At 44.2% G+C, this 23971-nt stretch overlaps 1 protein-coding gene across 5 annotated transcripts in view; it reads left to right on the plus strand.

The window, feature by feature from the left end:
* The window catches only part of LOC147111579 (ETS-related transcription factor Elf-1-like), a 271464-nt gene that overhangs the window by 215212 nt on the left and 32281 nt on the right, over positions 1-23971 (plus strand). For all 5 annotated transcript variants that reach the window (XM_085998640.1, XM_085998642.1, XM_085998641.1 and 2 more), the window contains 2 exons: positions 11815-11922; positions 13338-13514. In XM_085998640.1, the coding sequence (XP_085854766.1) occupies positions 11815-11922; positions 13338-13514 (285 nt within the window). The remainder of the gene's footprint in view (positions 1-11814; positions 11923-13337; positions 13515-23971) is intronic.

Below are 23971 nucleotides of genomic sequence, written 5' to 3' on the forward strand. Positions count from 1 at the left end.
CATTCCATTCACGCTCAAAATGGGAGGAAATGTTTCTGTTGTGTGACCTTCAAAACTTTTATCCAGATCTCAAATCACTTCACTATCTTGCTTTTTAGTATAAAATAAATCCAGGTAAATAATTCCCTATTGTTAGTCTGTCTCATTATAACAATTCTGTTCCTGAAGGGCAGGTGAGTATTCAGGGAGCTCCCAGACCACTGCGAAGGATCAAGCGATACTAGGGCATCCTGCAGTATGGTTCTCCTCTCCTAGTTTCTCTGCTTCTTGCACTGTTACCTCTAGAGTCCCTCATTGATCTATTCTTGGCCCTCTCCTCTTCCTCATCTACATCATATGAAGACATGGGGTCAACTTCCATATTTACACTGGCATCACCCAGCTCTTCCCCTCCCCTCTCTGTTGTCAGCTTCGTTATCCGACATTCCGTCCTTCATAAGCTGCAGTTTCCTCCAGTTAAACATTGGGAAGACCAAAGCCATCGTCTTCGGCCCCCAGGCACAAACTCCATACTCTCAGCACCGATACCATCCCCCTTCCCAGCCACTGTCTCAGGTTGAACCAGACTGTTCGCAGCCCCAGCATCCTATTTCACCTCAAGCTAAGCTTCTGACCCAATATCCTCTCCATCACCAAAACTTATTCCCACCTCCATAATATCACCAGCCTCTCCACCCCCCCTGCCACAGCCCATCTGCTGTTAACGCCCTCATCCATGTCTTTGTCACTTACAGACCCAACTATTCCAGTGCTCTTCTGGCTGGACTCCCATCCTCCAGCCTCCATAAACTTCAGCTCCTCAAAATTATTCCCATAGAGGGAAAGGAAGGGCATCCAAAGCTAGAGCTCCCTCGGTGACTAAAGAAATTGAGATTAAAATGAAACGGGAAAAGGAGGCTCATGATAAATGTCAGGTTAATAATACGGTAAAGAATCGAGCTTAATACAGAGAGTGCAGAGGAGAACTGAAGAAGGAAATAAGAGGGGCAACGAGAATGTATGAGAAGATTAGCAGGAAACATAAAAGAGAACACTAACGTCTTTCATAAACATATTGGCCCGGATATTCCGATCCTTACGGGTGTGTACCCACTCGTAGGGACATCGGAAATGCCGGTTTCAGGCATGCCGAGCGCATGCGCTGAAAACCGGCATTTCCGATCTGTCAAGAATGCTCTTGACAGATCGGACGCCTGCCCTGGAGAAGGGCCTCTGTGGGCGGATAGTTCCACTTTCTGGAGACTCTCCGCCCGCAGAAAACCCTTACAATTCTTACGCCTGGTAAAAACAGGCATAAGACCTGCTTTTACCAGGATAAGAGTTGAAAAAAGTAAAAACAAAATGTTTTTTCAGTCATTTATCATTTAAAAATACTTTTTTTTTTTTTTAAAAGGTGCATTTATTTTTAGCCCCTTAAAAAAACTTTAATTTTTTTCAAAAAATTTAATTTTTGTTTAAAATATTTAATTTATTGTAATTTCAACTAATTTTAAAAAGGTGATTTAAAAAAAAAAAATTATTTAAAGTTTTACTATATTTTTTCATTGATCTCCATTCATATATTTGACAGGTCTGCCTGTCAAGTGTATGAAGGGAGATTTCCTTCTTTGATTGGCTCCCCATGGCCCACGTGATCCCAGGGAAGCTTGCGAAGCACATGCACCCCTGGGATACGTAGGCCCTGCGCACTTGGAGTTGGAGAGGCCCATCATCGGAACTATACGCACCTCGGGAGCCCTCGGGTAAGTGCATAGATTTTTTTCAGATCGGAGGCTTCCGCACACGGGAAGCCTCCGATCGGAAAATACGGCCCATAAAGAGTAAAAGGATAGTTGAATGACCTAAAAGGAAATCTTCTGTGGAGGCAGAGGGCATAGCTGAGGTACTTAATGAGTACTTTGCATCCTCTTCATCAGTGAAGACAGATGCAATCACTGTTACAGTAAAGGAGAAGGAGGTAGATAAATTGAAGAATTAAAAATAAAGAGAAGGTACTTAAGTGCTCAAAGTAGAAAAGTCACCCAGTCCAGATGGGATGCATCGCAGGTTTCTGAGGGAAGTAAGGGCGGAAATAGTGGAGGCTTTGGCCACAATTTTTCAGTCCCCCTTGGATGTGGGAGTGGTTAAAGGCAAATAGAGTCTTGACTAACTTGGTCGAGTTCTTTGATGAAATAATGAAGATGATTGATGATGGTAGTGTGGTTGATGTCTATATTTACTTTCAAAAGGTATAATAGGCTTGTTAGCAAAATTGAAGCCCATGGGATTAAAGGGGCAGTGGCAGCGTGGATCAGAAATTGGCAGCGAGAGAGAAATTGGAGCAGTAGTAGTAGTGAACGGTTGGTTGCTTTTCGGACTGGAAGGAAGTGTGTAGTGGTGTCCCCCAGGGGTTGGTATTGGGACCACTGCCCTTTTTGATAGATATTAATGACCTGGACTTGGACATAATTTCAAAATTTGCAGATGATCCATAGCTTAGAAATGTAGTGAACAGTGAGGAGGATAGTCGCAGACTTCAGGAGGACATAGACTGGTGAAATGGGCAGACACATGGCAGATTAAATTTAATGCAGAGAAGTGTGGAGTGATGCATTTTGGTAGGAATGAGGAGAGGCAATATAAACTAAATGGTACAATTTTAAAGGGGTGCAGGAACAGAGAGACCTGTGGGTGCCCATACACAAATCTTTGAAGGTGGCTGTTAAAACAGCATACTAGATCCTTGGCTTTATAAATAGAGGCACAGAGTACAAAAGCAAGGAAGTTATGCAAAACCTTTATAAATCACTGGTTAGATCTCAGCTCTCGAGTATTGTGTCCAATTCTGGGCACCACACTTTAGAAAAGACCTTGGAGTGTGCAGAGGTGATTTACTAGGATTTCTTTTTTTATTATTCGTTTATGGGATGTGGGCGTCGCTGGCAAGGCCAGCATTTATTGCCCATCCCTAATTGTTCTTGAGAAGGTGGTGGTGAGCCGCCGCCTTGAACCGCTGCAGTCCGTGTGGTGATGGTACTCCCACAGTGTTGTTAGGGAGGGAGTTCCAGGATTTTGACCCAGCGACCATGAAGGATCAGCGATATACTTCTAAGTAGGATGGTGTGTGACTTGGAGGGGAACTTAGAGGTGATGGTGTTCCCATGCACTTGCTGCTCTTGTCCTTCTAGGTGGAAGAGGTCGCCGGTTTGGGAGGTGCTGCCGAAGAAGCCTTGGTGAGTTGCTGCAGTACATCTTGTAAATGGTACACACTGCAGCCACGGTACGCCGGTAGTGGCGGGAGTGAAAGTTTAAAGTGGTGGATGGGGTGCCAAACAAGTGGGCTGCTTTGTCCTGGATGGTGTCGAGCTTCTTGAGTGTTGTTGGAGCTGCACTCATCCAGGCAAGTGGAGAGTATTCCATCACACTCCTTACTTGTGCCTTGTAGATGGTGGAAAGGCTTTGGGGAGTCAGGAGGTGAGACACTCGCCACAGAATACCCAGCCTCTGACCTGTTCTTGTTGCCACAGTATTTATGTGGCTGGTCCAGTTAAGTTTCTGGTCAATGGTGACCCCCCCCAGGATATTGATGGTGGGGGATTCGGCAATGGTAATACTGTTGAATGTCAAGGGGAGGTGGTTAGACTCTTGCTTGTTGGAGATAGTCATTGCCTGGCACTTGTGTTGCGCGAATGTTACCTGCCACTTATCAACCCAAGCCTGAACATCGTCCAGGTCTTGTTGCATGCGGGCATGGACTGCTTCATTATCTGAGGAGTTGCGAATGGCGCTGAACACTGTGCAGTCATCAGCGAACATCCCCATTTCTGACCTTATGTTGGCGGGAAGATCATTGATGAAGCAGCTGAAGATGGTTGGGCTTAGGATACTGCCCTGAGGAACTCCTGCAGCGATGTCCTGGGACTGTGATGATTGACCTTCAACCACCGCAACCCTCTTCCTTTGTGCGAGGTATGACTCCAGCCAGTGGAGCATTTCCCACCCCGATTCCCATTGACTTCAGTTTTACTAGGGCTCCTTGATGCCACACTTGGTCAAATGCTGCCTTGATGTCAAGGGCAGTCACTCTCACCTCACCTCTGGAATTCAACTCCTTTGTCCATGTTTGGACCAAGGCTGTAAAGAGGTCAGGAGCCGAGTGGTCTTGATGGAACCCAAACTGGGCATCAGTGAGCAGGTTATTGGTGAGTAAGTGCCACTTGATAGCACTGTCGATGACACCTTCCATCACTTTGCTGATGATTGAGAGTAGACTGATGGGGCAGTAATTGGCCAGGTTGGATTTGTCCTGTTTTTTGTGGACAGGACATACCTGGGCAGCTTTCCACATTGTTGGATAGATGCTAGTGTTGTAGCTGTACTGAAACAGCTTGGCTAGAGGCGCAGCTAGTTCTGAAGCACAAGTCTTCAGCACGATAGCCAGGATGTTGTCGGGGTGGTACCAGGGATGAGGACTTCAGTTATCTGGAGAGACTAGAGAAGCTGGGGTTGTTCTCCTCAGAACAGAGAAGATTAAGGGGAGATTTAATAGAAGTGTTCAAAATTGAGTGGCTTTGGTAGAGTAGGTGGGAAGAAACTATTTCCACTGGCAGGATGGTTGGTAACCAGAGGACATAGATTTAAAATAATTGCCAGTGAAGAGATGAGAATTTTTTTTACTCAGCAAGTTGTGATGATCTAGCATACACTGCCTGAAAGGGTGGTGGAAGCAGATTCAATAGTAACTTTCAAAAAAGGAATTGGATCTCTACTTAAAAAAAACAATTGCAGGGTTATGGGGACCGAGCAAGGAGTGGGACTAATTGGTAGCTCTTTCAGAGAGCTGGCACAGGCATGATGGGGTGAATGGCCTCCTTCTATGCTGTCTGATTCTAGATTACTGTATATAAAATCGTGTGTGTGTATATATATGTTATAATTTTGTGTATGATCTCTACAGTAAGGCTTTGAGATTGAACTTACTGCTTGGTTTGGCTGGAATAATGGATTATTCAATGACATGAGCAGCCATTGGGATGTATGTTGCTCTCCTGTATGTAAAGTTAAGGAAATTATTTTTTTAAACTGTCATCATAAACCAGTAACGGTTTAATCATTTTTCTTTTCACTCCATGCTGGATATACCGTATTGTCTCCTCTCGTGTACACCTGATTAAAAATGGATATGGCTGTTATTGCTGGCGTCTATTCTAACCAGTATTGTTAAACCATGTCTCTGCTAAGTTGGGATGGCTCCTGGTTTATTCCAAAGTAGGAAGTAGAGATGGAAAATTGCATTCTCCTGTTAGCTACTTCAAGACACAGAGAAACAAAACAACTGGTGAGCTTGTGAAATAGATTAGGATGTTTCTTCCTTCATCTCCTTCATTGTTTCCTTGTTGAATGTGATCTGATGTGGATCATTACATCTGTTTCCTGCTTCACTGGCCAGCTCTCCATCAGCACCATAGAATTAAGCATCTGATCAGCAAAGTTTGCATATGAACCACTTGAAGTACACATGTGCTATTTCTGTGCTAGCACTAGCCTGTTTAATAGCACATACAAGAATATAGTGATTACATTAAGCAGTTGTACATGATCTTTGCTGATCAGAGGTTCTGTGCTCATAGGTATACTTTATTTCTTGTACATTTTATTTCTTCTGATTTAGCTGAACACTGCAGTTACTCCCACTTTAAGTTCAATTTGGTAACGTTAACAAGGAAGGAACTGTGAGAACTGGAGAAAAGTAGAGCTTTTACTGGAACATTTTTGAAAGCTGATCATTGGATTGTTTATGACTAATGTAACCAAACCCTTGTGACTTTTTTGTCACGGGTATGTTTGTGTGTATGTGTGTGTGTATATTAATTGAAAGAACAGACATGGACTGCCCCCATGGTTGAGGAGTCTGCCAACAATCACTGTACAAAAGCAATGTTCAGCTCTTAATAGGGCCAGCTTAGATTTCTAACTTCATGACTCACCAAAGCAGTTTTCAAAAATATTTTCAATCATGACTGTAGCATGAAGTTGATAATAGGGATCTGCTCGCTAGTTCAGTTTGAAACGAGACAGCCCTGCCTCTCGCACACAGCGGGGCCTGGTAGGATCAGGCTTTCAAAATTAATATATTGTAAAAGCTCAGTGAGCCATCGTGCTATGCATCAAGGCTACATATTTGATGATTAGTTTTATTTTCTGGAGCTGAGAGTGCAATTATTCAGGGACAAGTATGATCCCCAAGAGTTAAATGCATTTCAGAAATGAGGGGGTAGGGTTTTGTGGCAGGTCTGTTTAAAATGAAGTTGGCAATATCCCAGCAAAGAAAAGGACTTGCACTTGAGGAATATGCTTTCATCGTTTGCAATATGCTTCTAGCACTTGATTCTTTGCCTCAGATTGCTCCGATCACCACTGCTTCACCCTAGTGTTAAATAGCTCATCGTGGGGGGTGAATGTTTTGAGCCTCAGCTCCTGCATGGAGCCTCACTTGAAGGGAGCACGGATCGTAGAGAATTGGGCACCGAGGTTAACATATCCGAGGCTCGGTGCTTTCGATTTTCCACTTGTATAATATAAATGACCGACTGACTGGAAAATCAGGAGGACCAATTCTCCAGTCCGCTGCTCATCAAGCGAGATTCCATGCCGGGAGTTCGGATAGTTTACCCTCATCATCTCTCTGGATTTAACTGAAGTTTGTAAGGACAAGATCTACATTCTACTTAAATTCTGTTGACAACAGTAGAAATACTGTGGAAAATTTTGAAGTTGCATTGCATATATATGAAGCTGGCAGTTATAGTTTCCAATTGGCGTTTATTATTGGATAACATAACAGCAAGGAGCAGCTGTAATAACAGATGTCTCACAAAATTGACCCAGATGGTGATTGCTGGGAGCACAAAAAAACTGGGGTAAATTGTACTGGATTTTTGGTAAGCAATCTCAGATTTTGCATATTCTAATGAGGGCAGTTAATGCTGCATTTGTACACTGTATACAGTCGAGTCCTCCTAATTCAAAATTTTCTAATTCAAATTATTGGATAATTCATAAAAAAGTAACCATTAATAACCAGTTAATAACTGAATTAACAGGAGTAGACTGTACTTTCTGCTCACTGTATTTAATGAGCATCGATGTCACATGCGCAGCAGGACAATATTGGAGGCGGAAGGCACCAACCTAGAAAATTAGTGACCGCTAAACAGGGCTTCGAGAAAACTGAGTCAATTGTAAAATTGTTGACGACTGCAAAACAGCCCTAAATATTAACCCTGTCAAAAGAAGTTGCAAGTGATTCCCCATTTTTACTAACTATTAGAAGGTGATATAGTGAATATAACACATCCATAGGAACAGGAGTAGGCCATTCCGCCCCTTGAGACTGCCCCACTATTCAGTTAAATCATGGCTGATCTGTACCTCAACTCCTTTTACCCGCCTTAGCTCCATACCCTTTGATACAAAAGTGTGGAAATTATGATGAACCTGTATAAAACACTGGTTCGGCCCCAACTAGAGTACTGTATCCAATTCTGGGCACCACACTTTAGGAAGGCTGTGAAGGCCTTGGAAAAGGTGCAGAAAAGATTTTCAAGAATGATTCCAGGGTTGAGGGACTTCAGTTACGTTGATAGACTGGAGAAGCTGGGGTTGTTCTCCTTGGAGTAGAGTGGTCTGGACAGAGTAGATAGAGAGAAACTGTTCCCATTGGCAGAAGGGTCGAGAACCAGAGGACACAGATTTAAGGTGATTGGCAAAGAACCAAAGGCGACGTAAGAAAAAACCTTTTTACAGAGCAGGTGGTTAAGACCTGGAATGCACTGCCTGAAAAACTGGTGGAGGCAGGCTCAATCTTATTTTTCAAAAGGGAGTTGGATAAGTATCTGAAAAGAAAAAAAATTGCAGGGCTACGGGAAAGGGGCAGGAGAGTGGGACTAGCTGAGAGTCAGCACGGGCTCGACTGGCTGAATGGCCTTCTTCCGTGGCTGTAACCATTCTATGATACCCTTACCTAACAACAATCTATCAACCTCTGTATTTATATACAACTTCCAACAGAGACTTCCTCAAAACAGTTGAATGAGCTAAAGGGATGTGGTGTGTGATATTGCACTCCCTTGGTTTTAAAATGGATTAAGCAGGAACAGATCATTTTACTGTTTAAGGTGTCAACCATGGCTCAGTGGTAGCACTCTCGCCTTTGAGTCAGAAGCTTGTGGGTTCAAGTCCCACTCCAGAGACTTGAGCACAAAATCCAGGCTGACACTTCAGTGCAGTGAGGGCGTGCTGCACTGTCGGAGGTGGCGTCTTTCAGGTGAGAAGTTAAACCTGCTCTCTCAGGTGTACGTAAAAAATTCTTTGGCATATTTTGAAGAAGAGCAGGGGAGTTCTTCTGGTGTCCTGGCCAACATTTATTCCTCAACCAACCACTAAAAAATAAATTATCTGGTCATTGTTTCATTGCTGCTTGTGGGACCTTGCTGTGTGTTTCCTACATTGCAACAGTAACCTCACTTCAAAACTAATTAATTGGCTGTAAAGCACTTTGAGACATCCTTGAAGGGATTTATACTAGTCCTAGCCCCTTTAGGGCTACCCCAGATCAGGCGTATTTCTCAGACGTTCACTTTCAACTAAAGTTTGAGGTAGCCGAATTCTAAAGACGCTTAATTGGGTCTAAAGGTCCAGGCTATCTCTCCCTAAAGGAAAGGAACAACCCGAGAATGTTTCTGTCCTCCAGATATCGCTTTTAATAAGTTTAGCTAGACTGTCACATCCCGGATATTATGAGGGTCCGGAAAACTCCCTCAGAATTCTGTAACTCTTCACCAAAAAGTGTACAGAGATTGAGTTCACGAGTCTTTGATACAGAAGACTTATGTGAGACAATTCTAAAAATATAGAGATTTATTAAAAGAACCGACATGCAATTTACAGTTGGTGAATCAGTCAATCGCAACGTTAACAGTTCTAAAAAGAGAAAAAATACTATCTTATTATTAACAGAGAATCTTACTTTTAATCTTAACTTCGCTAAAGTATTACAGTTCTTAAAGTTTTCTATACAGGATATCCATCAATATCAAATACCTTTGATCCCCGAGTTACAAAGAGTTGGAGACTACAGAGACGCCTTTGTAGCCGAGAATCACTTTGCCCGATTAAATCGAGTCTGACATCCCATTTGAAACTTAAATATTTATACCCTTTTCCAGTGGTATTTCCTTTAAAGTTTCGGCGGATGCAAGTCAATTATCCCTATTCATCTTTCTGCCGACCTCTACAATTCTTACTGCCACATCAGCTTGTAATATTCCAGAATCTTGCCTCATCCCCAGGTGTTCTGAGTTTACCATTTAGAACGGTGTGAAGGGCAGATGTTCCTTATTTTATGTCATCTTTACAAAGGCAGATGTTCCTTATCTTATGTTCCATCTTTATGAAGTTTAAATTAGAACACCTTATCCAGGGTGAACCATTGTTTTTGTTCCCAAAGGTAAGCCTGTCGGAGCCATGCACCTTCTGTTTCAATAAGATTATTTATTCAGGGTCAACAACTGTCTTATCTCAATAGCCAGAATTCTTTCATAAGATAGTGTATTTTTCTGAATAGGTTATATGGCTTATTCCTTCACATCCTGCATTCATGAAAGGCGCCATATAAATGCAAGTCTTTCTTTTACTGTTGTGCGGGGAGCAGAGGCCTTTGTGCAAGAGACAGAAATCCTTGCAGATCCTGTGCAGCCATCCATGCCTCCAATTCCCTCGCCTTGCTGACTCCAATACTGCCCTGCTCAGCATGTGGCATTGATGCACATTAAACACAGTGAGCTGTGTGATGGATGACTCCTTGAGTAGAGTTTTCACGTCAAATGTGGAAATTGGTTTTCAATCGCCAGCTGTTCAGTTAAAAGACAGACAGTTGGCATTTACAAGACACGACATTCCAGGTGATAACGCTGTCGGAGGAATTTCCACAGGGAGAGGTGGTCCATGAAGATTCATGGTCGGTGTCCCACCTGCTCAGTCGCATTCCCAGCATGTTTCTCTTCTGTTTGCTGTCTTTGGTCCCACCTGTGGCTCCCTGAGCATTCTTTGATTTATTTACCATACTTCCCTCACTTCCTTTAAGATTCTGTCCATTCTACTTTAATTTGGAGAAATGTTACTTTTATTTTTCCTACAATTTATCCTGTCTTTAATTGTTTGACTTTTCTTTTGTATCCCTTTGCATTTAGTGTTTCCATTACTTTGCTTTTAGCCATTAATATGTATGCATATAACGTGTGTGTGTGTATGTACTAATGTCCTATGTGATCTATACTGAGTTGATGTCCCTCCTTTGCTTCTCGTCAGTGTTTTGAACTTTTGTTTATCTGTCAGGGTATTGTGGGGACTGGGAGTACTTGGGTGGGCCTCTGGCTTGCAAGGCTGCCAACGGACTGGTGCCTCTGGAGCACTGTCTCTTCTTTCTGGACGATGAATATTTGAGGGTGGGAGATTTTTCAACAGCACTGAAACTCGTGCCCATCTTTGAAGCACCTGGTATGCAGGGCTATGTCAGAAGGTTTGGAGGCCCCTACAAGAGCTGCTCACTTCTGGGTTACTCTTTCTTGTGTATCTTTTCCTCGAACTAACCTCCTGCTCATTTCTCCCTCACTTGCGCACGTTTTGTATGTGTGCTTGTCTCGCTATCCTTCTTGCTACTTGCACTGTTCCCTCCCCTCACGTGCTCTCCATATGCTCTTTTCATGTTCGCACTCGTGTGCCCTTGTGCGGTTTCCTATTCTCCCTCTTCTCTGTTCTTCTGCCTCCCTCTTGACCCCTCTCTCTCTCTCTCTCTCTCTCTCTCTCTCTGCCTCTTGTGCGTGCTTGTGTTGCGATCTGTTTAGTCCATGCTTGTCATGTGGCACCAGGTCAGTCAGCAGTATTAGCAATTTATAAGTATTCCTGTTATCCATAACAACATACATTGGCATAGCACCATTAAAGTAGCAAATGTTTTGTGGTATTTCATGGGGGAGCAATGGGGAGAGATGAATGGACTTCAGTGATAGGAGATGAGATAGAAGACCAGGCCACTGAGTTGAGGTTTTGAAGAGGCTTTTGAAAGTGGAGAGATAAGTAGCAAAATGGAGTGGCTTAGGGACACACTGATCCAAGCCAAGAGGGCCAAATGCCTGGAGGGGGTGGACTGTCGGCTATAGTCAGAAGAGTGCAGGGATGTAGGGCTGGAGGAAGGGACCGAGATAGGATGGGATGAGGCCATAGCAGGATTTTATTTCTCTGTTTTTGGGTCAGAGAGCTAGTGGTGATCAGGCAGGACGCAATGATAGAAAAGCAAGACTTTTAGGATGTATACAGTGGAGTTTTGACTGAGTGCAGTTTATGTAGGGTGGCTATGATTATACAGTATTACTATCAGACAATAATACGAACAAGATTTTGAATAATCCAGATATTTGTTTTTTTATTTTGACCAGATTTATTTTGCACAGGCCCTGACAGAAGATGGTAGTAGATCCTGGGCCACTGGGTCAGGTGCACTCTAATCTGTTGAAGCTCCCACCAGCTCTTGGATAAAGCAGTAAATAAATGATCAGAATTGTTCAGTCTACCATTCACATGAACAATTGAAAAATATTCAACTAGCTGTCTGTGAACACTAACGTTGAAGGCAGTTTATTGGGTTGGTTTTAAACCATGTAATACCAGATCACTAAGTGAGAATCCGGTTTCAATTCACCGTGTATTTCTTGTGTCAGGATTTTGTCGTGCTATGATGTGTCTCCATGAATTCTTTGTGTTTCTGATTGGCTGCAGTGGAGGCTTCCTGTCAAAATGGAGATGAAACAATGGAAACTATTGAGGCTGCTGAGGCCCTGCTCAATATGGACTCGCCCGGTCCTGCCACTGAGGAGAAGAGGATAAGTGAGTGCCAGTTCAATGCTCTCTATACATTTATTAATAGGAAGATTATTAAATGGAAGATTATTAACAGTATCATTATGGAGCTATATTACAAGCTAGTATCAATGGCACTTGGATTACCAATGCTTGGTGCTATGACAGGTTTGACATGCCCCACATCTCTTGACTTGCTAACATCAGCCATACAGTTTTATGATCTATGCCATTCCTTATCAGAATAGCTGCATAGGGAGTCTATAGAAGTAACAGTTTTCTGATTCTGTTCCTTCTGTGAGATTCCAACTATCTTACACTACATTTTAGCCATATCTTCTCACCATTTCAAATAGATAAATCTGGATTGTTTCTCCACCCCAACCCACCAAAAAGAGTAACTTCTCACCTCAGAAGTTTATTCACCTGGTGGCCTGGGAGCCTGGCTGTTTGAGCTGATGCAGTAATTGAGGTTCCTTCGCCAAGCCCTAATTCACTGCACCCATGATTATTCACACAACTTTGTTTACAGACCCAGACATGGCTGTCTGCAAATGGCTGAAGAGATTTGCCTTTCCAGGCCAAAGCTCAATAGTAACCAAGTTGTGGCATTTGCTTCAATCTGCATTCTGACCTGCAGCCAACCTCCACCACAGATCACCACTGCTCTGAACTTTTAACCCTGCAACTCCTTCCTGCCAATGCAGGGGACATGGTCATTGCACAGATGCATCAAGCTGACACTTTGTTCACCAAGGCAAATATCTAGATGGACAAGCACTAACAGAATGAGAAGGCACTGCAATGCTTCCATATGGCAGGGTTCCCCAAGTCCAAGATACTGATGGACCCCATTTAACATCCAGGCCTGTAGACATAATGCCACAGTGTTATGAACTGCATGGGTTCCACTTCCAGTCTATCAATATCCAAGTGATCAGTGACTAACCCCACACAATCATACAGGTTAATACCTGATTTCCAGGTAGCAGTCACGATTCTTGTATTTTGAGGCAATCCTTAGGTCTGGTTATTTAAAAGAGAAAAAAAGACTTGAATGATGGCTCATAGGAGACCAAAGCTACCCTCTGCATCCTTGGCTAAGGACAGACACCCTTACAAGAGCCACAGAGAGAGAAGCTGGACACATACAACGAGGCCCATGCATCTACCAGGGTTAAAATGGAACCAATTATTGGCATCTTGAAGTAGCGCTTCAGCTGTGGAGTGACTTGTGCATTTTGAGCAACACATTGGTGTCATGGTATTTTTGACTTACTCATAGCATCCATTTAGAGCAGTTGTCCAATGATACCAATCTTCGCTGTGGCAAATTTATCTGGAAAAATCTATTTGTTATTTAAAATTTGCACCTGTTACTGGATCGTACATTAAATATGATATCCACTGATATTTTTTCTCTTTTTCTTAATGAATGCCAGCCCACGTGTTCATGCCATCAGCCAGTGGGGTGATCACGACTCCCATCACACATATCTCTGTGCGGGCAGATGGAGTTCCTGAGGTGGTGGAGAATGAACAAGAGATTATATTGATGCAGGAAGCTGCCAACCAGGAGGTGGGCAGCGAATCATTGGAGCAGTCCAAAAAAAGGAAAGGTAAGTCTTTGGCACAAGGCAAGGGGGAGGTCTCCTCACACATGCACCTGATGTGTTTCTCGAGTTGGTTGGATTAGTCAGTTAGTTCTTATTGAAGCTACTGTAGTGAATTTTTTTGCTGTGTCTAGGTCTGACCGCAACCATGCTGCTGAGATGTGATAATCTGGTTATCTGTCTAAATTTAGGTTATTGAGTCAATTGGTGATTTGGTGGCAGGACATGGGTTCATGCCGATAGTCCCCCATATGCTGAGTTACTAATCTTATCTGTGCCATAGTGAGAGGAGAGAGAAGAGTCTGTCCATGAAGTTCTCGCCCATCTCCCGAGTCTCCTGTTGCAGAGTAACATTTGCAGAGCCTCGAGTCAGCCACAGTAGGCATGTTGTAGAGAAGGACAGGAAAGTAGAAGGGGAAAAATGTCTTGGGAGCAGGGTCTTCCCCTCACCCTCAATGTGGGAGCCACTGAAAGCTATCCCATCAAAAAATGGAACTGTCTTAAGATGACTCTCTTCTGTGTCAGAGTAGTACATTAGATGACGTGTGTCCAATTCGGAGTTTCCCAAACATTTACAGAGCTACCAGAGTCAGCAAGTATCAAGATGAAAGGGGAAGTTGCTTTGTGGCAATCATACTGAGGTAGGTTCCCCGTCCGTCCGTCCCCCTGAGCGGACTCTGGGCTGCTGGCATGTGCAACGTGCTAGCCATCCGCCCAATAGTCCAGATGGGATGCCCAATCCAGTTTGAGGACCAAGCCAGAAATTGAGTGCCCTGGGGTGGCCTGCCGGCTCCGGATTGCTGCAATATCAGGTGGCCTGGCCAGCCTCCTTGTCAGAAGAAAGTAAATTTCTTGGGGAGGTAACGATGGCATAAAGGCAGTAAGTTCTTCCACACCATCGTCCGTCTGTCCGCTTAGCTGGATGTAAAAGATGCCATGACACAGTCCTTGCCAATATTTATCCCTCAACCAACATCACTAAAACAGATTATCTGGTCATTATCTGATTGCTGTCTATGGGACTTTTCTGTGCATAAATTGGCTGCCACATTTCCTACATTACAACAGTGACTACACTTCAACAAAGTACTTCATTGGCTGTGAAGTGCTTTGGGATGTCCTGAGATTGTGAAAAGCGCTATATAAATGCAAGTTCTTTCTCTTTATATGGTGGATCACTCTTGTGACGAGGCTGAACTCCCCATACTTTTGAGTCTATCCTTATCTTAACATCTGGTTAACCCCTCTGTAAGGTGCCTAGGAGAATGAAATAGAAAATCCTGACTGTTGATTACTTTTAGCTACTGGACCTATTTTGTACCTCCTTAGAATTTCTCTCATCTTTGTGAGCGAATGGAACATCACACCTTCAGATCTCATTAAATAAATCTGCTTAATGCTTTTAAATTTAACAAAAGCTGAACAAGCAAGTAACAGTCCTACAATATTTATTTATTTACAGTAGAAAGTCTGCTTAAGTCCTCCAGTGACCAAAATAATAAGAACAATTGTGCCACCATGTACTAAGCTAGCCCTTTGTAAATAACTTTTCTTCATAAGCTTCTTACCTCTACGATATTCAAATTTAAAATCAAGCGAGACTTTGCCCTTCAAAGGATGTTTCTGTTCTCCCTGAGTTTTGCCTCGGGACACTGTGGGGTCGATTTTCGTGGCGCCGTCAGGCGGGGTTTCAGGCGTGTGGGGGGGTGGGAAATCCCGAATTTGGGGGTCCCGACACCATCCCGCCCAAAAGCCCGCTCCATGCAACTTTCAGGGGCGGCGGGTACCCGCCCCGCACTGGGACCCGCCGAAACCAGGCGGGAAGGGATTAGTGCCAATTAACTGCCTGTTAACAGGTAGTTAACAGGCAGTTTTTAGCCTAATCCCTATTTTGAGGGGTTTTGTGTGGGAATCCCGACGGCTCCAAACCACGCCAGGTTAGAGCAGGTGGGCCGTCGGGTTGGAGGGGTCACGATGTCGGTGCTCAGGTGAGTGATGGGTGCATGAGCGCAAAGGTAAGTGTGTTTGGTGTGTCTAAAGTGTGTAAAGAACTTTTACTTACCTGTACTTACCTTAACAGCCTTTCTTCCTGTAGCCGTCGGGAGCCCATCACTCAGCTGGCACTTAAAGCTAAACAGCTGCGATCTGTGAAAAGTGACAGCCTTCAGCTTTGAGTGCTGCTGAGAGTTCTAACTGAGTCTGTGCAGAAGGACTCATGTTAGAACTCAGACTGTCAGTGTTTCACAGCTTCAAACAGCTGTGAAACACTGATATTTCATCTGTCAAGAACTCTTGACAGATGAAATTGCAGTCTGTGACGTCGCCTGTTGCCGGGTGGCCCTTAATTGGCCTGCTGAGCCCGCTGGGCGGGCTTAACAAGGTCAATCAAGGAAAAATCGCACGGATTGGCCGGACGTCGAAGTAGGCGGGTCTAAAACCCGAAAGTTGTAGTCCCGCCTTCTTCCCGACAGCTTCGGGAAAATCGACCCCTGTGTTATTGTGTGGTAGGTCTGTTATCATCTTGCTTTGTGCGGATTGACTGCTGCGTTTCCTGCAGTACAACAGTGACTACATTTCAAAAGTACTTCATTGGCTATAAAGCACTTTGAGACAACAACAAGAACAACAACTTGTATTTATATAGTGCCTTTAATGTAGTAAAACGTCCCAAGGCGCTGCACAGGAGTATTTTAAGACAAAAAATGTGCCACCAAGCCACATAAGGATAAATTAAGGCAGATGGCCAAAAGCTTGGTCAAAGAGGTAGGTTTTAAGGAGCATCTTAAAGGAGGAAAGCGAGGTAGCGAGGCGGAGAGGTTTAGGCAGGGAATTCCAGAGCTTAGGGCCTAGGCAACAGAAGGCACGGCCACCAAATGTTGAGCAATTATAATCAGGGATGCTCAAGAGGGCAGAATTAGAGTGGTGCAGATATCTCGGAGGTGTTGTGGGGCTGAAGTAGATTACAGAGATAGGGAGGGACGAGACCATGGAGGGATTTGAAAACAAGGATGAGAATTTTGAAATCGAGGCGCTACTTAACCGGGAGCCAATGTATGTCAGCGAGCACAGGGGAGATGGGCGAACGGGACTTGGTGCGAGTTAGGACACGGGCAGCCGAGTTTTGGATGACCTCAAGTTTACCTAGGGTGGAATGTGGGAGGCCAGCCAGGAGTGCGTTGGAATAGTCAAGTCTAGAGGTAACAAAGGCGCGGATGAGGTGAGGCAAGGGTGGAGATGGGCGACATTACGGTGATGTCACAGACATCCTGTTGTTTTGAAAGGCGTTGGATAAATGCAAGTCTTTCTTTCTTTTGAAGTACCTCTTAGTAGTTTCAAATGGACTGGTTCCTTCTCTGAGGTTTTCTCACATGACTCCTCGATTAGAACAATAGAACTATTTCTGTATCCCCAAAATAGAGTTAGCAAGACTGTTTGGATTTTCAATATCTGACCACTCAACAGATCAATTACGCAGCAATGTTTGAGTTTTAATTCTTCTTCTTTCCAGCCTTCAACCAGAAAAACTTGCAGTATTATATTGGGATGGGCTTGATACAAAATACTGGCGTCGCTGCGTGTTAAACTCCTTTGTGTTATGATTGGAATTAATGAGACAACCACCAAACCAAAACTGGACAAAAATTATTTTTTTTCACAATGACAGTTGGAAAAGAAACTACCTTTTATTAATAAAATCCATTGATGGAAGTAATGCATAAAACTATTTAATGTATCTGATATGCTCTTTTTGCAACACAATACTTATTGCAAGATATTCAGATTCATCTTTAACATTGTGATTTTTTTTCCAGTGGCTTTGGTTTTAAATTAAACCCAAAGATCCTACTTCAGTACATAACTACAACTTTTTTTAGTAACAGAAAAAGGCCAATAGACCCAACAAGCATGTCCTTTGTCAGAGATCAACCCTAGATAATACTTTCTCACTACATCCATGAATCTTCTCTTCCCTCTCCCATAACGTATGCAATTGTCCCTTGAATCCATTGGCACTGTCTGCTTCCATTTCCTTCCCTGGTAACGCATTGTACAATTCCCATACATTTTGGGTGAGAATGTTCATATCGGTACCCTTCTTACTCCTAACGTTCTTCCTTTTATTTCAGTTCCTTGGCTTTTGAACCCTTTACCACAGTGAACAATTTGCCTAGATTCATTTTGCCAATTCCTTTTCATAATCTTGAAGACTTCACCTCTAAGTCTCTCCTCCAAAAAAAACTTCCTTAACCTTTCCTGATTAAAAAAAAATCTCTGCAAAGCAGAAGTTATCTTTGTTGCTTGTCTCTGCACCATTTCAAATGTAATGTGATGTGGTCACTGTGTGTAGTGACGCTGCAAATCTGGCTCCTTTGTTCACTATTGCTTGTGAAAAGGTAAAATCTTTGTAAAAGACCACAAGCATTTGACTGAAAATAAACTTTGATGTATGCAACTACAGCACCACTACACAAAGCAACCAGAGGAATTCTTGTTTCCAGCACTGACTAAAACCTTAGACAGCAGCAATAATGCCTTTTTTTAAATTTATACCCTATTCCTCTGCTAATGTGGTGAAAACATTGTGGTGATGTCTCTCAGAATTATCCTTTGTGGTAAACACACTCACCGCTGGTCCATGTAACATATCCTCCCTCTTCTGAGTCCTTGCTCCGATGATAATTAGTCATACACTGCTGCCCATACCTAACTCGCACCAAGTCCCATTCACCCCTGTGCTCGCTGGCCTACATTGGCTCCTGGTCTGGCAACGTCTCGATTTTAAAACTTTCATCCTTGTGTTCAAAATATCCATGGCCTCACCCCTCCCTATCTCTGTAACCTCCTCCATTCCTAAAACCCTCCTCCAATTCTGGCCTCTTGTGCGTCCTCTACTTGCTTCGCCCTACCATTGCCAGCCATGCCTTCAACTGTCTAAGCCCTATGCTTTGGAATTCCCTCCCTAAAAATCACTGCCTCTCCATTGTTCTTTGTTATTAGCCCTGCCTACTCTCCTACTATCATTTGTAAACTTTGTTTATGGTGCCCTCGTCCCAAGGCATTAATAATTAATGTTCCCTACAGTGTCAAATCTTCTCCAGTCCTATAGCCTGATCAATTTTATTTTTATTGATGCCCTCTCCTGTTTTCACGCCAGGTTTCTATTCAGTGCTATACACAACCTCCTATTTTATGACTCATTACCAAAACCAAAAATTATCTTGTTAAACGCTTTTTGAAAATCCAGATAAAAATAGCAGCTGCACATCCCTCACTCAAATCTTCAAATGCCCATGATAGTTTAAAATGTCAAGGGAAAAAATGAAAGCCCTCAATTTTTAATGTTACAGTGCACTTGGTTTAGAGATTCTTCTGACTGAATTTTAGGGCTAAAAATTCGTGGCTGTCATGAGAGTTGCCGGTGTCACCGCAACCTTGGCTTAACGACTGCTGAAAATGGACGAAGCAGTACAAGAGAAAAATTCAAGCTGGTGGCTAATTATTTTTAGCCCAGCGCTAACTTACCGTGTAACGTCCTCCTGGTGGCATTAGTGCAGGCATTGGAGGCGAAGTTGCTGTCCAGAAGCGGCGTTCCAGCTTCCAACAGCCTCTGGAAGTGAGGCAAAAGTTCGCTAGACATTGTGGGAAATTAAAAGGGCAATGCTTTCTGAACTATTAAAAATAAAGTTTAAAAAAAAATGCAGTTTTCAGCCCTTACTGCCTTTTTAAAAAAAATTAATATTAAAAGAAGTCTCAAATGGGAGTCTTCAACTCTTAAAGCTGAATTCCCTTCCAAACCTCAGAAAATGGGAAAAGTGCTTCAGCACTAACACAAATGGCTCAGCAAGTCAGGGAAGGGACACCCAGGGTCTTGCACGCAGCACTCCAGCTTTGTTCAGGGGGTCAAAACTGCAAGAGAGGTCTCCTACTCACAGGCCAGGAGGCCCTCCAGAAAGAACAATGTGGGACCATATCACCGAGGCTGTCACTGCCAACAATGTCACCCCACCACCTGGCTCCAGTGCCCAAAGAAGCTTCACGACCTCAGACCACTGGTCAAGGACAGCGAATGCATCTTCAAAAGCCTTCTCCTACCAACTGCACCACAATCGCTCACCTACCAACAATCTGTACCAATCACGAGGCACATCTCCCATTCCTAGCCTTACCTCACCCGCTTGGAGGAGACAGAGAAGGCCATTCTTGGCAGAATCATGGCTGAGCCCTTAGCCACCGGCAGAGCAGAAAGGGTACAAGATGCTGGTATCCTCATACGTTATCCTTCTTCTCGCATGCACCTTTTGCTTTCCTGCCCTTCCCTCACCACTATTCCAGCCTTGTGCCTTCCTGATTTCACACACCCAAGAAATGCAGCCTGCCCAGCCGGTGGTTGACCAAGAAGAGAAGAGGAGAGTGAAGAAAAAGAAGAAACACAGTCACTCAATTTGACACTCCCAGCCACCAGCTCCTCAAGGTCCACCAGCAAGGACATTTGCAGTGTCCCCCACTGAAAGTCAGCAGCCTTCCACCAGCCATGCTGCAACCACTGGGGTAGCACTGCGTGACATCAGTAGGATAGGCAAAGGCACACACAAGACAGTCACTAATGGAATGGATAAGGGCGATGAGTTGATTTATTGATGTCATATTGGATTGCTAGATCCATAATTGGATTGGAAAGTTTGCTTTATGGTGGCTTTTATTTCAGCGTCGTGTCCAAGAGGACGCTGTGATGGTCAGTAACAGGGAAGGTAAGGTGTGGCACAAATCATAGAATGGTAACAGCACAGAAGGAGGCCATTCAGCCCGTGGAGCCCATGCCAGCTCTCTGCAAGAGCACTTCAGCTAGTCCCACTCCCCCACTCTTTTCCCGTAGCCCTGCAAATTTGTTTCCTTCAGGTACTTATCCAATTCCCTTTTGAAAGCCATGATTGAATCTGCCTCCACCACCCTTTCAGGCAGTGCATTCCAGATCCTAACCACTCGCTGCGTAAAAAAGCTTTTCTTCATGTCACCTTTGGTTATTTTGCCAATCACCTTAAACCTGTGTCCTCTGGTTCTCGACCCTTCCCCCAATGGGAACAGTTTCTCTCCGTCTACTCTGTCTAGATCTCTCATGATTTTGAACACCTCTATCAAATCTCCTCTCAACCTTCTTTGCTCTTAAGGAGAACAACCCCAGCTACTCTAGTCTATCCACGTAACTGAAGTCACTCATCCCGGGAATCATTTTCGAAAATCATTTCTGCACCCGCTCTAAGGCCTTCACATCCTTCCTAAAGTGCGGTGCCCAGAATTGGACACAATACTCCAGTTGAGGCCGAACCAGTGTTTTATAAAGGTTCATCATAATTTCCTTGCTTTTGTACTCTATGCCTCTGTTTATAAAGCCCAGGATCCCGTATGCTTTTTTAACTGCTTTCTCAACCTGCCCTGCCACCTTCAACGATTTGTGCACATACACCCCCAGGTCTCTCTGCTCATGCACCCCCTTTAGGATTGTACCCTTTAGTTTATATTGCCGCCTCTCGTTCTTCCTACCAAAATGTATCACTTCACACTTTTCTGCGTTAAATTTCATCTGCCACGCGTCCGCCCATTTCACCAGCCTGTCTGTCTTCTTGAAGTCTATCACTATCCTCCTCACTGTTCACTATACTTCCAAGTTTTGTGTCATCTGCAAATTTTGAAATCGTGCCCTGTACATTCAAGTCCAAGTCATTAATATATATCAAGAAAAGCAGTGGTCCTAGTACCGACCCCAGGGTAATACCACTGTCTACCTTCCTCCAGTCCGAAAAACAACCGTTCACCACAACTCTCTATTTCCTGTCACTTAGCATATTTTATATCCATGCTGCTACTGTCCCTTTTATTCCATGGGCTTCAACTTTGCTGGCAAGCTTATTATGTGACACTTTATCAAACGCCTTTTGGAAGTCCATATACACCACGTCAACTGCATTGACCTCATCAACCCTCTCTCTTACCTCATCAAAAAATTCGATCAAGTTAGTTAAACACGATTGAAAGGGGAATGTGGGTTGTGGTCACTGGTACCGCAGGTGGATGATTCCATCCCGGATATCCCAGCCAGAAAGGGGTTGTCTGGGTTGCATCCTTCCTTCTGCTTCCTCCTCCTCGGCTTCCTCCTCTTCTGTTTTTTCCTCTTCCGCATCGTTGTCTTCCCTCTGCGAATGGCTGCTGTAAATCTGAAATTACAGCATAAAATGCTGGAAATACTCAGCAGGTCAGGCAGCATCTTGACCCGAGATGTGAACGCTTTCTCTCTCTCTCTCCACAGATGTTGCCTGACCTGCTGAGTATTTGCAGCATTTTCTGTGTTCTCAGAGGCCTTCTTTTACCATCCGAGGCCTTGCAAGTGTCCAGCAGCACTCCCTTCACACTTAAAAACTTTTAACATCTATTGAAACAAGCCACGACTTTAATAATATCAAAAAAGTCCCAGTCCAAATTTACCTGAAAGATGTGTATGTCCTTTTAAGAGGTGCTGACAGCGCCTCTGTCAGTCTGCTGCACACGAGGTTTATATGGTGAGCTTAGGACCCATCGCTGATCTCAACGCAAAGATCCAAGTGCGCCGAGGTGACGTTAACTGGCATCACCTCTCCCTCATTTCAATTTGCAGGGAGATGGATGTTACCTGCAGCGCTGCCGGGCCTTGGAAAATGGCAGATGCCGCAGCACACGTCACCAGCTGGCGAAAGAGCAGCGGTCGCCCTCTTAACGCAAATTTTTGCCGGTAACGGGTGGCATTTAGCTCCCCAATTTTTAGCCCATACAATTTTAATTAAAAAAATAAATCAGTATATGTTAAAGGGTCCAGGTTTTTTTTCTTGTGGATTTATTGTATTACAGTTATCAGTTGTTGCAAGGGTTTAGTCTCAATGGGGCAAAACGAGATGCTGCTCTTACTAATACAGAAAGAAAATACTGCAGATGCTGGAAATCTGAAATAAAAACAGAAAATGCTGGAGATACTCAGCAGGTCAGGCAGCATCTGTGAAGAGAGAAACAGAGTTAACGTCTCGGGTCGATGACCTTTCGTCAGAACTGCCAAAGGTCATCGACCTGAAACATTAACTCTCTTTCTCTCTTCACAGATGCGGCCTGACCTGTTGAGTATCTCCAGCATTTTCTGTTTTTATTGCTGCTCTTACTAGTTTGACTTCCGCTGCTAAATGAAACCATAAATATCTTCACCAATGGACTAGGAAACCATTCCTAAAGTCTCAATTTGTACAGCTTCTATTGAGAGTCCTGCAATATGTAAATATTTTATTTTCAGTCAGAGTAATGGAAGATGAGTGTCTGTTATTTGACTGTAGTTGACATTTATATAACCACTGTCTGGTCACAGCAATTCAGATTTCCTTTATGAATTGCTGTGTTTGCAAGAACTAGAATCAGAATGGCTTACCACTCCAGTACAGGAAACTTTCGATTTACCGGCACCTAAATAACCGGAAATCTCGGTTAACCGGCAAAATTCAGGAGTAGGTTCAGGTAAGTTTTATTACTTGCCTTCCTCGATCTGTTGCTGTGCAAGGGTGTGGCTGCAGCTGTTGCTAAGCTACAGAGACGCTTGGAACTTGTGGCCATTGTTCTGAACCTGTTGCTAAGCAACAGGGTTTGTTGCTTTATACGGAGCTCTCGGCTCCGTATCTTTTACTATAGCTTTCGGTTATCTGGAATTTTTGATGAACCGGCACCACGTCGGTCCTGTCGGTGCCGGATAAAAAAAAGTTTCCTGTAAATACATTGGGGTCAATTTTCTGGCAGCTGTTGGGCGGCTTTTCATGCGGCCGGGGGCCGAAAATCGCCGAAAAAGCGGGTCGCGACCCCCCCCCCCCCACCTGATTCCCCGCCCTGTCCGATTTTCGGACCGCCGTTTCTCTCCGACCCGCGTCAGTCCCGCACGCCGCTGGCGGGACTGGCCGTCGGAACAGTAATGATCAATTATCACCTTGTTTAAGCCGATTTTAGGCTGCCCTTGCGACTTTCAGGGGTTCCCCACGCAAAACACGTCTGCGGGGAACCCCGCTGATGAGACCCGGCGTGAAGCTTGCCGGCTTGCTAGCTGTCAGCTGCAGGCCAATCGGAGAAGCTGCGATTTAAAGGGACAGCACTTGTATGTTGAAGGACCTTGTTGTTGCAGCTTTGGGGCTACTTCTTCAAGGCTTAGGCACAGCTGTGGAAGGTTGGAGCCTCACACACTTCTCCAATGCGATCTCCTGGGAAGACCCTCTCGCCACCCTCGCTCAGCGCTTCCTCAGCGGAGGCATCTACGAGAAGCATGGGACGCCTTTTTTTCCTTCCCTTCTTGCCATTAGAGGATCTCCAGCAGCAGAGGCGGCAGCAGCAGAACCAGGAACAGCAGGATGAGCACCAGGAGCACCAGGCTGCTGCTCACTCACCTGAAGCTGCACAGGCCAGAAGGGGCC

The sequence above is a fragment of the Somniosus microcephalus genome, chromosome 10 (genome assembly GCF_052327205.1).
Source record: "Somniosus microcephalus isolate GS21.2 chromosome 10, FLI_Smic_1.0, whole genome shotgun sequence".
Taxonomy (NCBI): Eukaryota; Metazoa; Chordata; class Chondrichthyes; order Squaliformes; family Somniosidae; genus Somniosus; species Somniosus microcephalus.